Source organism: Erithacus rubecula, assembly GCF_903797595.1.
Source record: "Erithacus rubecula genome assembly, contig: scaffold_137_arrow_ctg1, whole genome shotgun sequence".
Lineage (NCBI taxonomy): Eukaryota > Metazoa > Chordata > Aves > Passeriformes > Muscicapidae > Erithacus > Erithacus rubecula.
The window spans coordinates 4,827-17,548 of record NW_027636158.1 but is presented as its reverse complement, the minus strand read 5'-3'; the positions used below and the strand labels follow the sequence as shown (position 1 = coordinate 17,548).

Below are 12,722 nucleotides of genomic sequence, written 5' to 3'. Positions count from 1 at the left end.
TGCCTCTTGCATGACCGCATGTCCCTTACCTCCTCACAGCTTAGCCAGCAGACTCCACATCTCAAGCTCCAACTGCAACTTGCTCTCAACTAGCTAGCCCACTCTTTCATAACACCCACCCTCATTGGATAGGCAAGGCTGTTTCCAGTTCTAGGTAATCACTACAGCTGTAATTCATTAAGGAAAATTGCCTTCTGCACTATCTCTACAAACCATCTTCCCACAAATTCCCCCTCTTTTATTTAACTCAATTAAATTGACATTATAACACATTCACATATTTCATTTCAGACTAACAGTTATACAATTGTTTGGGTAACACATCCCAATAAGGACGTATGCTTCAAATCCTAGTTCTCAAACATTCCAAATAGTTTGCCTAGCTTTACTTTGATTGTTTCTTTAAGCAACATTTTACATAAAAGATAATTGTCTGCAGGCAGCAGATTATCTCAGAGTTCTTTTAAATTCATTCTATATTTACCTTTACTCAGAGCCAAGAGTCTTACCTTATTACTTATGTTTCTCCTCACATACAACCAATTGATTCCCCTTTAATTACTCAAAGTGAAATTTACAGTAGTGTAACAGCCACATCCAATTTATTCCAATTAATTATTTTCCTTTTTTTCATTGGTTGTTAACTTTCTCATTTTGTTTGGCTTTTGTCAGTATAGAACATGAACCTAAGGATTTTCTCTTAGCTAAGAAATACATTTGTAAATTTATCTTGATACATTACCCAGATTCACACAGTATATACCATTAAAGTTCCAGAATCAGCTGCAATTCATAAATACAATATGTATGTTTCATCATCAAATAGACACATTGCACTGAACAATAGAACCATCAGCTCCAGTTTTTCTTGTATCTTATTCCTTTAATAACTTCATTTGTTCTTTCTTCAGCTCAGTTGCTTTCATCAAGTTATTTTAACTAATTGTTGTGCAGGAGTAACATATTTTAATTTGGAACTTAATTCAGCTTTTTGGGCATACAGAAGCAGTTCTTCAGGCTCTACTTAAGGTCTGGGAGTACAGAGTATTGCTCTGGCTCCCCTGGAAGGCTCAAGACCCCCCTGACAGGGTCCCCCAAAGACCCTCGAATGAGACCCAGGTGTCTCAGGGGCTGGATTTAGCTCCTTGGAACAATTTGCCAACATTGAGAAAAGAAATGCAAGCTGCAAAAATAAGCAGAGTGTAAATTGGACTGTTAGAATGTAGAATTAGCAGATTTCTAGAATGTTTGTGATAAGGGACATGTGGCCAAGATGGAGAATTTGGGGTGTGGATACCTCTTCCTCCTTCTTCTCCGTGTCATCCATGCTGGGTGACATGCTGGCACTTTAAGATTGGATGGGGACAGAGATGGATCATTTTACAAGATTGTATTGTATTGGGAGTCATTTGTAAATACCTAGTACGTAATTTAGACTATATAAGGTAAGTCCTGCCTCTACCAGGTAGATTCTGCCTTGGATGTCTGGCGAGCACACCGCTGTTAGCAGGACAAAGCCTTCCTGAGATAAGAAACAATAAACAACCATGAAAACCTCTAAGAACAGCCTCCTGCAGTCTCTCATCAGCCGACATAGGAAAGAGCTGGGGTGCAGACCACCTTCATGTCCCACAGAGGTGATCTCAGGTCTAAGGAGATACCTCGGGCTGTGACATTAAGGGACAGTCACATTTTCAAGCTGAACCTCATACAGCAGTCTCCAAGTGATAGCCAAATTTGCAGTTGCCTTGTCTCCTTTGAATACCACATCTCATAGTCTTTCTTCAACTTCTTTCCATGCTCTAACACTAAAAGGCAGTACTTTCATCAGTCTTAATACCCTTTTCTACTTTTTTCCCCCAAAATTCTTTGTACAGATAAAACAGTCTGTTCCCAGTGGCTTACCTGGATAACCATCCCTCTAGGTGTCAAAATCTGTCTGGTCTGGACCTGGCAGCTTCCCCGCTGATCTCAGTTTCACTCTCCAGCCATACCTTGTCCTACAGCCCAAATCCCAATCATCACATCATTACATAGCAATTATGTCAAGATGGACACAACTGGCACCAACACCAGTCTTTTATTAAAAACTTTACATGCCTTCTTTCAGGCAACTCTCACTCCTTTTCTTACAGGCCACTCCACAAGGCACTGACTCCTTCCCTCCTCTCTGCAAATTTCCTTCTTCCTTCTCCATGAGTGGCTAACTCAAACCTGTCCCTTACCCAGCCACCTAACTCTGTCTGTCCCTCACACAATGTCTTCTTACCTTATCTGCCCCTTGCACAACCACAAATCCCTCACCCCCTCACAGCACAGCCAGCAGACTCTATCCCAAACTGCAGCAGATTCTAGCTCTCAAGCTCCAACTCCATCTGCAGCTGTAACTTACAGACAGTTAACCCACAATTATGTAACACTCAACCTCATTGGGCAGGTGAGGCTATTTCCACTCCTTGAAAATCAATACAGCTGTAATTCATTGGGAAAGATTGCCTCCTGCACTATCCTTTAAACATATCATTCCCATACCTTCCTGCCTTAAAAATAATATTAGCTTCAGCACAGTGTTATAGTTTGTGGTTCCACTTAATGGAACCATTTGCCCCATCTTCTAGTTTATAAAGAGGCCACCATTGATAGGAATATTTTATTAAAACCCTTTACACTCCATTTCTCCTGTCCCCACAGCTTCCTTGAAATGGGTTAGTACATCCCAAAGGGCTCTTTTTAAGCACCTCTTTACTATACTGGAAAACTGTGATTGATCTCCTTATTTCTCTTATCTCCCTCTCCCAAACCTCTGCTGGCAATGTTCTTTCACTTCCTCTTAGTGGTCCTCGAAAACGTGCCAACCCTCAGGGACCGAATGATTCTTCCCACAGATCAACTCCCCAATCTCACACTCCACATGAATTAATTCCTGAATATGATGCTGTGGGTCTGGGGTACACCTGGTGCATGTAGGCATCTGCCTCTGAGGTATGCAGTACCACTTCCTTTTACATCAATGGCACCGTAGGAGGACCCAGGCTGGATGCCATCCTGGTGCCCAGATTACTAGTCCACACTACAAGTAAAGCAAGGAATTGATCTTAGTCCTCTAGGTTCCCTTTCGATTAGAGGTTGCTCCCAATCAAAAGCCAGATAACTATCTATTGAATTTGAGTATATTCCTCCCAAGTATACCTGCTCTACTTCCCCATCCTAGCCATACAAGTTTCCCTTGATTCCTCAGGAAATCTGAGGGATCAAGCTGGAACCACCCAAAAAAGGGGCTTCCTCGCTTGGTTGAGCCCTCTGCATTCTCACCCTAGCTTCCACCACCTTCTCATTTTTAAACTGTGACTGTTTCCAAGAAAAATCAGTGCCCTGTTATTAACAGTTATAGACAGAAGAGGACAGCATTACCTCAGAAACAGCAGATCTTCAGGCCTCAAAAAAGAACCAAAAAATCCCACCAGTTGCAACTACAGTTAATAACACAAGAGTGTAGTTGTTGGGGGTTGGAGTTTGTTCCCTTACTTTTCCACCCCTTTTGGGAGAATTTTTCCTATTATCATGCTAAGGAAGCCTGCTGGGCACTCCCAGCTCCTACTTGCTCAAGACAAATAGATGGGTAGGGGCTGTCTCTCACCTGCTGGCAGGGTTTGAGGGGTCCAGGGAACTGCTCGTTTCCAGCCCACGCCGTCTGAACACCGGGAAGTGAGGTTCTCTTTGGCTGGACACTGCCCGGCCATCTGCTCCGCTCCAGCCTCTGACTTCTGAGAGCACAGCTGACCACCAGGAGCCAAACGGTGAACAGGGAGCCTTTCCTCCACCCTTCCCTCACCTGGGACACAGTGCGGCCGCAGCCACCTCCCTGCTCCCATCTGCTCTCTGCAGCTGCGCAGGCCCTACCCCGCCTTCCAACGCCGGGACCGGACGCAGGCAGAGTGTGTCTGCAGCTGAAAAAGGACTGGAACTGATTTATTTGTTTTGTTTTGTTGTTAATTTCCATAGCTGCTATTATTTCTGTTTGTCTGGTTAGATATGATAGTAAAGAGCTGTTATTCCTACCCCCACATCTCTGCTTGAGAGTCCCTGATTAAGAAATTATAATAATTTGGAGGGAGAGGATTTACATTCTCCAATCCAAAGAGAAGCTTCTGCCATTATTGGCAGACACCTGTTCTTCAAACCAGGACACTTACATTGATACATCTTATACTTTTAACTTCATAAAAGGTTATATGGCTTTAAATTTTTTTATCTTACTTAATATATTTCTTTGTTTACATAATACATATTTCTATTCACTTAAAACATTATTTGTACTTAAACTACAAACTTATATTCTTGTTTTATATCTGTTTTACTTTAATGCTTTATTCTCCAAGCCTTCTCCAGGTGAAGGCTATCTCTGAGCCCATATGCACAAGGCCCTGAGAGCTCTCCATGACTGCATTCCCACACCACAGTATCACAAGGGTCGCTTGGTTCTGTGGGGACTCACAGTGGCAGAAGGGTCTCCTTAGTTCCATGAGGCCCTGCAGAGCCCCTTGATTCAAGGAGGCCTCAAAGAGCGATCATGGCCTCCAGGATTCCATGAGGCCCTGCAGTGTCACAATGGACATTTGGTTCCATGGGGTCCAACACTGTTCCACGAATCCTTAGTTCAACGGGGCCCTGTAGTGTCACAATGGACTCCTTAGTTCAATGGTCCCATACAGTGACAAAATCACCCCTTGGAATGACAAGATCCTATAGTGTAACAATGGTTCATTGCTTCCATGAGGCCCTTTAGTATCACAATGGACTCCTTAGTTCCATGGGCCGCAAAGTGTCACAACACTCTCCATGATTCCATGAGGCCTTGCAGTATCACAACAGACCATTGTCTCAGTGTTATGATGACCCCTTGGTACCACTGAGCCCCACAGTATCACTGTGGGTTCCTTGGTTTCCTAAGGCCCTGAAGTGCTACGACAGCCCTTTGGTTTCACAAAGCCTCAAATTATAGAAATAGACTCCATGGTTTCATGAGACCCTGCTATGTCACAATGGACCCTCGGTCCCATGATGCTCCATAGTGTCACAATGGTCTGTTTGGTTCTGCTGTGTGGGAATGCCCCTTGGTCCCTTACAGCTCACATTGTCACTCTTGTGCCCTTGGTTCCATGAAGCCCTGCAGTGCCACAATGGTCTTTTGACTCCACATGGCCTCAAAGTGTCATCATGGTCCCCATAGTTCCCTTAGGCTCTCCTGTGTTACAATGTCCTCCTTGGTTCCATGATGCCCTGTACTGTAACAAAGATCTCCTTGGTTCCACAGTGTCAGAATGGCCCCTTTGTCCCATGGAGCCCCACAATGTCACTGTGGTCCCCTTGATTCCATGAGGCCCTGCCGTGCTGGAATGGCCCCAATGGCTACAATGGTCTCCAGTGAGACTCTCTAAACTACCTGAACAGAGACTGTAGTCAAGAGGGGGTCGCTCTCTTCTCCCAGGCAGCCACTAACAGAAAAAGAGGACACAGTCTGAAGATGAGCCAGGGGTAGTATGAGTTTGATATCAGGAAAAGATTCTTCACTGAAAGAGTGATTGGGCATTGGAATCTTTTGCCCAGGGAGGTGGTGGAGTCACCACACTTGGCAGCATTTAAAAAAAGACTGGACATGGCACTCAGAGCCATGGTTAAGTTTTTGAGGTGATGTGAGGCCATAGGTTGGACTTGATGATCTCAAAGATTTTTTCCAGCCTTGGAAATTCTGTGTTTCTCTTTCATAATTGTAGCTGCCACAGGTTAGAGTCTTTCCAAGCCCGGGCTGCTATCAGAGTCCAGATAATTCCGAGAACTCTCAAGGCAGAGCCACAGCTACACGCTAGCAGAGACAAAGGCTTTGAAACTTGCTGTAGATGTTCCAAAGGTAGCTTTATTTCTTCAAAGGAAATCTACACACAAAGTTTGATTATATGATATAACAAAGGGCTTTTATAGCTTTCTAGAGGATTGAGATTTTAACCAATAAAAGCTACAAATTACAAACTAGCCAATTACCTTAAAATTCTAAGTAAGAAAAGACCAATCACTTAACAACTTTAAAAGCCAATAGGGATCCTAAGAGATAACAGAAGTTTTGATAAGGAGGAGCGGGGACATGCTCTAAGGGGTTTCTTTGTCTTCACGGCACCAAATTCCAGGTGCCCTGTTTGGGGGAAGTAACATCTTCCACACATAATAGTCTCCATTGTTCCATGAAGCTCTGTAATGTCACATTGTATCTTTGGTTTCAGGAGTCCCCACAGTGTAAGAATGGGCCCTTTGTTCCATGAGGTTCCTCAGTGTCACAATGTTCTCCTGGAATCCACAGTGTCACAATGGCCCCTTGGTCACAATGCACTTCTGGTTCCAGGAGCATTCATACTCTCAGCAACAGTTCTGCAGTGTCACCATGGACCTTTGTTCCATGAGGTTCTGTAGTATAACATGGTCACCTTGGTTCAACGAGGTTCTGCAGTGTCACAATGGACTCCTTGGTTCTGTGAGGCCGTGCAGTGTCACAATGCACTCATGATTGCAGGAGGTTCCATAGAGTCACCATGGCCTCCTTGGATCTGCAGTATAACAATGGACCATTGGTACCATGTGGCCCCACTCTTTTAAAATGGATTTTGGTTCCATGAGCTCCCACAGTGCCAAAAAGCCCCTTTGGTCCTTAAGGTTCCATAGCATCACAGTTGACTCCTTGGCTGTGTGAGACCCTGCTGTCATCAAATATCCAAAATATCAGAATAGGACTCAATAACAATTTTTTGGTGTTAAACAGGGCATCAGTGTTTTCAGGCCTCCAGTCCAATGTGGGATAATGATTAATCCTACATGGACACTTCATCATCTAACTCTTTTTTTCTGTTTATTCTCTACATGTGCATTACAATTTACCCATTTGTATACAACCCAACCCAAATTCACAGTTTCAGTTCTTGTGTTTTCCATCATGATATTCTGGAGCCAGATTTCTTCTTCTTCTCTTCAGACCATGCTTGCTGGGAAAGTTGAAAAAGTTGCATGCCTTCTTCCTGTGCTAAAATCCACAGGCACAATAAAAATTGAATTAAAACTCTTAGTATGAAGGCCAAGGCTTTGTGTGTCCAGGTAGAGGCAGGCAGGACGCAGAGCTGTCAGCAAAGGAAGGGCCAGCCAGGTGGGGCAGCCGGGGGATGACGACAGCCTGCAGGGACAGAGGCAGAGGGCATGGACACTGTAGGACAGTCTGGGCTGCAGAGGGCACAGGGATGGGCAGCAGCTGAAAGGCCCTGCCAGAGCCAACTGCTGCAGCACTTGGGTCATGGCTGCTGGCCCTGGGCCTGAGGCCAGAAGGGGATAAGTGAGCCTTGCTGTGCTGGGGCCTCATTGCCTCCTTGTCCCTGCTCAGCAGCCTGGCAGGGGCTGCCCCATGGTCCTGCCCTTGGCATTGCACATGCCCAGAGCCCAGTGCCCCGGGAAGAGCCCTGAGCACTGAGGGAGGGACAGGATCTGCCTTGCCAGGGGCTGGGGCTCAGGCCATGGCCCTTTGCATTCCTGAAACACATCCATGTTTGCTCAGCATCAGAGACACCTTTACTTTGCTTGTTCCTACCTGTCACCAGTGCCTCTATTGTTCTGTTCTATCTGGCACCTTGGGGAACATTCTCAGTCCTGTCTCTCAGTGAGACCTATTAAAAGTTCAAGAAACTTCCAAGTTTCAATTTAATTTTGAGTTCTTGAGAAGATTTTTGAAAAACATTCTCTCAGGGAATGAACCTAATTTTCAAAGGACCAAACTCCTGAGAGGGTCATCAAAGTCGTTGTGTTGTGTCTCCTGGCACAGAGGGATATAATGGCAACCAGGAAAAGCTTCAAAAAGACATTTCTGCTGAGAAGCTGCTCCTCTCCCAGCCCAGCAGGGCTGAGGGCACTGCCTGCAGGCACTGAGGGGACAGGAGCCAGGCACAGACAGGCTAAAGGCAATTAGGACTGGGAAGACATTGAGCTGAGACTTCACTTGGAGAAACATCTTCACAGCCCTGGACATGGTGAGTGTGTGGGTGCAGGGCAATGTCCCCTGTGCTCCTGGAGGGATCTCCTGGAGCCAGCACAGCCCACAGCCTGGGGGATGTGTCAGGAGGACTCTCCCAGTTTCTCTGAGGCACAGGAGGAGGATGTGCTGCAGAGCAGGACTGCCCTGGGCACTGTCAGAGGGACAGGGCAGGATGGCTCCTGCTGCCAGGGACAGCTGCAGGGGTGAAGCTGGGGCTGCAGCCAGGGCTGCCCAGGGCTGTCCTGCAGAGCAGCTCCTGCAGCCCTCAGGGCTCTTGGACAGCCCAGGGCATGTGCCACCTGCCAGGGACAGCTCTCAGCCTTTCTGGCAGCTCCCCATGGACTGTGGGGAGAAATTGGAGGTGGAAGGAGTGACCCCCATCAGGGCAGATTCCTCCTGCTGTGCAGATGGTGCTGCATGGCCAGGGCTGGTCTCAGCTTTCTCCTCAAGGCAAGGGAAAGGGGCTGTCAGGTGTGTCTGTGTCACTGAGACTCCTGCATTGTCTCACTGGGCATCAGCAGATCTGCCTCACATCTCCCTCACAAAGTGCCTCCTCACCCTCCTCTGGTTGCAGACAGCAGCAGCAGCTTGGCTTGAAGCATCTCTGTTTGTGTGAGCTGCCCTTAAGGCCCTGCTGGCAGGGAGATGCCCCTGGGCAGTGCCCTGTGCTGGGAGGAGTGTACAGGACAGAGCTGAGCCTCAAGGGCTGGGCTGGGCTCTGGCAGCATTGGCAGGGGCAAGGCTTGTATAGTAAGAAACAACTCCCAGTAGGCACAACTCCAGGCAGCAGAGAGACAGACATACCCTTGGTATGCCCACCCTCTCCAGCTGCACGGGGAAAGACAGAAAGGTTTAGGGAGACTCACTTTGAATCTGGGGCCTTCAAAAAGTCCACTTTATTTTTAAAGTATGTTGTAATTGTGATCAACCTGAATACAAGGGACGTGTAATGAGCACAGGGCAGCTGTGTAGCACCAATGTATCTGACTGCCCTGCAGTACTGTAAACCCTATTTTCCCAATGGGATCCCCACAGTTCAGGTTGAGAGCAATGCAGAAGCTGAGAAAGTAACAGAGCAGCACAAAAATGAACTAAAAAAAAAAAAAAAAAGCTTTTAGTTAAGTTCCCTCACCATAAGAAAAATGTTTTTAAGAGGATTCCTAATATAATTGCACAGGATTGACTCAAGGAAAACTATTCCAGCTTTTTAACGGCTTCTTTCAACAGCTTACAATGCCCATATTGAAGAAATGTCCAACAGCAGCTCCATCAGCCACTTCCTCCTGCTGCCATTGGCACACATGCGGCAGCTGCAGCTCCTGCACTTCTGCCTCTTCCTGGGCATCTCCCTGGCTGCCCTCCTGGCCAACGGCCTCATCATCAGCGCCGTAGCCTGCGGCCACCACCTGCACACCCCCATGTTCTTCTTCCTGCTCAACCTGGCCCTCACTGATCTGGGCTGCATCTGCACCACTGTGCCCAAAGCCATGCACAATTCCCTCTGGGACACCAGGAACATCTCCTATGCAGGATGTGTGGCACAGGTGTTTTTCTTTGCCTTTTTCATTGGAACAGAGTATTTCCTGCTCACAGTCATGTGCTACGACCGCTACGTGTCCATCTGCAAACCCCTGCACTACGGGACCCTCCTGGGCAGCAGAGCTTGTGCCCACATGGCAGCAGCTGCCTGGGCCAGTGGCTTTCTCAATACTGTGCTGCTCACAGCCAATACATTTTCCCTGCCCCTGTGCCAGGGCAATGCCCTGGGCCAATTCTTCTGTGATGTCCCCCAGATCCTCAAGGTCTCCTGTTCCAAATCCTACCTCAGGGAACATGGGATTCTTTCTGTTAGTAGTTGTTTAGTATTTAGTTGTTTTGTATTCATTGTTTTCTCCTATGTTCAGATCTTCATGGCTGTGCTGAGGATCCCCTCTGATCAGGGACGACACAAAGCCTTTTCCACCTGCCTCCCTCACCTGGCTGTGGTCTCCCTGTTCCTCAGCACTGCTGCATTTTCCTACCTGAAGCCCCCTTCCATCTCCTCCCCAACTCTAGATTTGACACTGTCATTTCTGTACTCAGTGGTGCCTCCAGTTCTGAACCCCCTCATCTACAGCCTGAGGAACCAGGAACTAAAGGCTGCAGTGTGGACACTGATAACTGGATGCTTTCAGAAACATTAAACTTCTTGCATATCACTTGTAATAAAAGTCATCATTGATTGTCCTTGTTGGTTTGGTTGTTGTTCTTTTCTTTCCATTCTTGTATTTTAGTTTTTTTAATATTGTGCACGAAGAAATGTCATTGCCTTTACCATATTTCATTTTGATTTTTTTCACCTTCACTGTGATCTACAGACTTTGTCAATGATGAGCTGTGCTCTCAATCACTTTAAACAGAATAAACCATCTCCCAGCAAAATCATTTTTTCCAGAGATGCCCCTTTTGTTTAATTCTCTGGAAGTGCAGCAGCAATGTCTGCGTGTAGAGGTGGGGCAGATCAGTGCTGGAACAGCAGCTGTGCCCAGCAGCAGCAGCTCTTGGTGCTGACAGTGCTGCTCCCGTGCCACTGCCCTGCTGCCCTCCTTCCCCTCGTGTTGATGCAGGACCTGAGTGCTCTCGGGGCCGGGCACAGCCCTGGGGGTGGCAGTGCAAGGGCTGCACCAGGGACAGCAGGTGATGCCTCAAAGCAGGACCTGGGGGCTCCATGCTCCTTGGCCAGGCTCTCTCCACAACATTCTGCTAGTCCAATGCTGAGCAGAGAAAACCGCCGTGAGCAGCCCCAGGCTGGCCTTGGGCAGGCTGGGGGCAAACAGCATGGCTGGTGCTCTGCAAGGTCCCTGCAAGGGGGACACCCTGGCAAGGAGCAGCAGCCCTGGGGGCTGATCCATCCCCACTGTGCTGGACAGCCCAGGGCAGCGTCCCAGAGCATCCTCATGCACCTTCCAACAACATCCCCCCTCTGCAGCCCTGGCCTCTCCCCCAGCTCACACAGGTGCCGCATCCTTGCAGGCACAGACACGGCAGCACTGGCTCAGGAGCCCCTGTTTGCACTGCACAGAGCAGGCGTCAGCACCCCCATGGTGCTGCTGTGGGGAGATGGTGTTGAGTGAGCACGAATGCCATCAGCCCCTGGGATCAGCAAGGGCTGGAGATGGGAGGGAAACCACTCAGGCTTATCGTGGCCTTTGCAGTCAGCCAGAAAGTTTGTTCTCGTGAGCTGTGAGTTTCCTGTCCCACTGCACATATTGTTGCTCAGAGCCACAGCTGCCTGGTAGTCACCTCCAAAATGCCCTGAGAATTTCCTTTGCTTCACCTTTGATTTCTTTTCTCTTCCCTGATCCAGATTTCACCCTCTTGCCCTGTCCCTTCCCCTGCAAACCGTCCATCCCTGTTTGCCCTTTTCTCTCTGGCCCCACTCCCCATTTCAATTCATGAGTTGGCACCATGGGAACATCCCTTGGGAAGCAAGATCATCCTACAAGTGCTTCAGGAGTTGTCTGCAGGCTCCTGCAGTGCCTCCTGCTGCTCTCTTGCCACAGGGACCACAGGCCAGGGGGGCACATGTGTGCTGGTGTGTCTGGGTGTGAGGCTCCCTGTTCTGGGCAGTGAGGAGGGGCTGGAGAGGGTCTGCAGGACTGACAGGATGGGCTTTGGGGCTGTTTGGAGAAGCTGAGAGACCTGGGCTGCTGGACCTTGCGAAGAGGAGGCCCAGGGCTCATCCTGCAACTGCTGCAGGGGTGGTTTCAGAGAATCACAGAATCAGCAAGCCTGCAAAAGCCTTGGAGATCATCAAGTCCAACCCATACCCTGACACCACCTGGTCTCCCTGAGCCTCTTCTTTTCCAGGATAAACAGCCCCAGCTCCCTCAGCTGCTCCTCACAGGACTTGTTTCAGACCCATCACCTGCCTTTTTGCCCTTCTCTGGACATGCTCCAGGCCTTCCATTTCCTTCCTAATTTGGGGGCCCAAAACTGGAAACAGCACCCAAGGTGCTGCCCAGCCAGTGCTGAGTACAGGTGAAGAATCACTGCCCTGCTCCTGCTGGCCACATCATTCCTGATCCAGGCCAGGAGCCATTGGCCTTCTTGGCCACCTGGGCACTCTGCTGGCTCATGTCCAGCCTCCTGTCCATCAGTGCCTCTAGGCCTCTCTCTGTCTGGTTGCTGTCCAGCCACTCTGTCCCCAGCCTGAAGTACTGCTTTGGTTTTTGTGGCCAAAGTGCAGGGCCTGGCACTTGGACTTGTTAAACCTCACCTCGTTGGATTTGGGCCCTGGATCCAGCCTGTCCAGGTCACTCTGCAGAGCCCTCCTACCCTGCAGCAGATGAAATCTCTCAGCCAACCTGCTGTCTGCACCGTTTCATGAGGCCCTACAGTGTCACAATTTTCTCCATGATTCCATGAGGCTTCCCAGTGTCACAATGTCCCTTTGGTTCCCTGGGACCCCTTGGTGTCAGAGTCCCTTGCTTCCTTGGGCCCCACAGTGTCACAATGGCACCTTGATCCCCGAAGGCCCTGCAGTGTCACAATGGATCCTTGGTTCCATGAGGTCTCGCAGTACAGCAATGCTGTCCTTGGTTCCACAGAGTCACAATGGCTGCTTAGTCCCGAGGGGTATCATGGTGTCAGACATGTTTCCTTCATTCCAGGAGTCCCT

General features: G+C 48.5%; 1 protein-coding gene across 1 annotated transcript; it reads left to right on the top strand.

The window, feature by feature from the left end:
• Positions 1-7,828: 7,828 nt before the first annotated feature.
• LOC306815468 (olfactory receptor 14J1-like) lies at positions 7,829-10,245 on the top strand (the record flags this gene model as incomplete). The annotated part of the gene is made up of 2 exons (XM_079332025.1): positions 7,829-8,057; positions 9,290-10,245. Exon 2 carries the CDS (start codon positions 9,313-9,315, stop codon positions 10,243-10,245), a length of 933 nt encoding a protein of 310 aa, XP_079188151.1. The 5' UTR covers positions 7,829-8,057; positions 9,290-9,312.
• Positions 10,246-12,722: the final 2,477 nt, after the last annotated feature.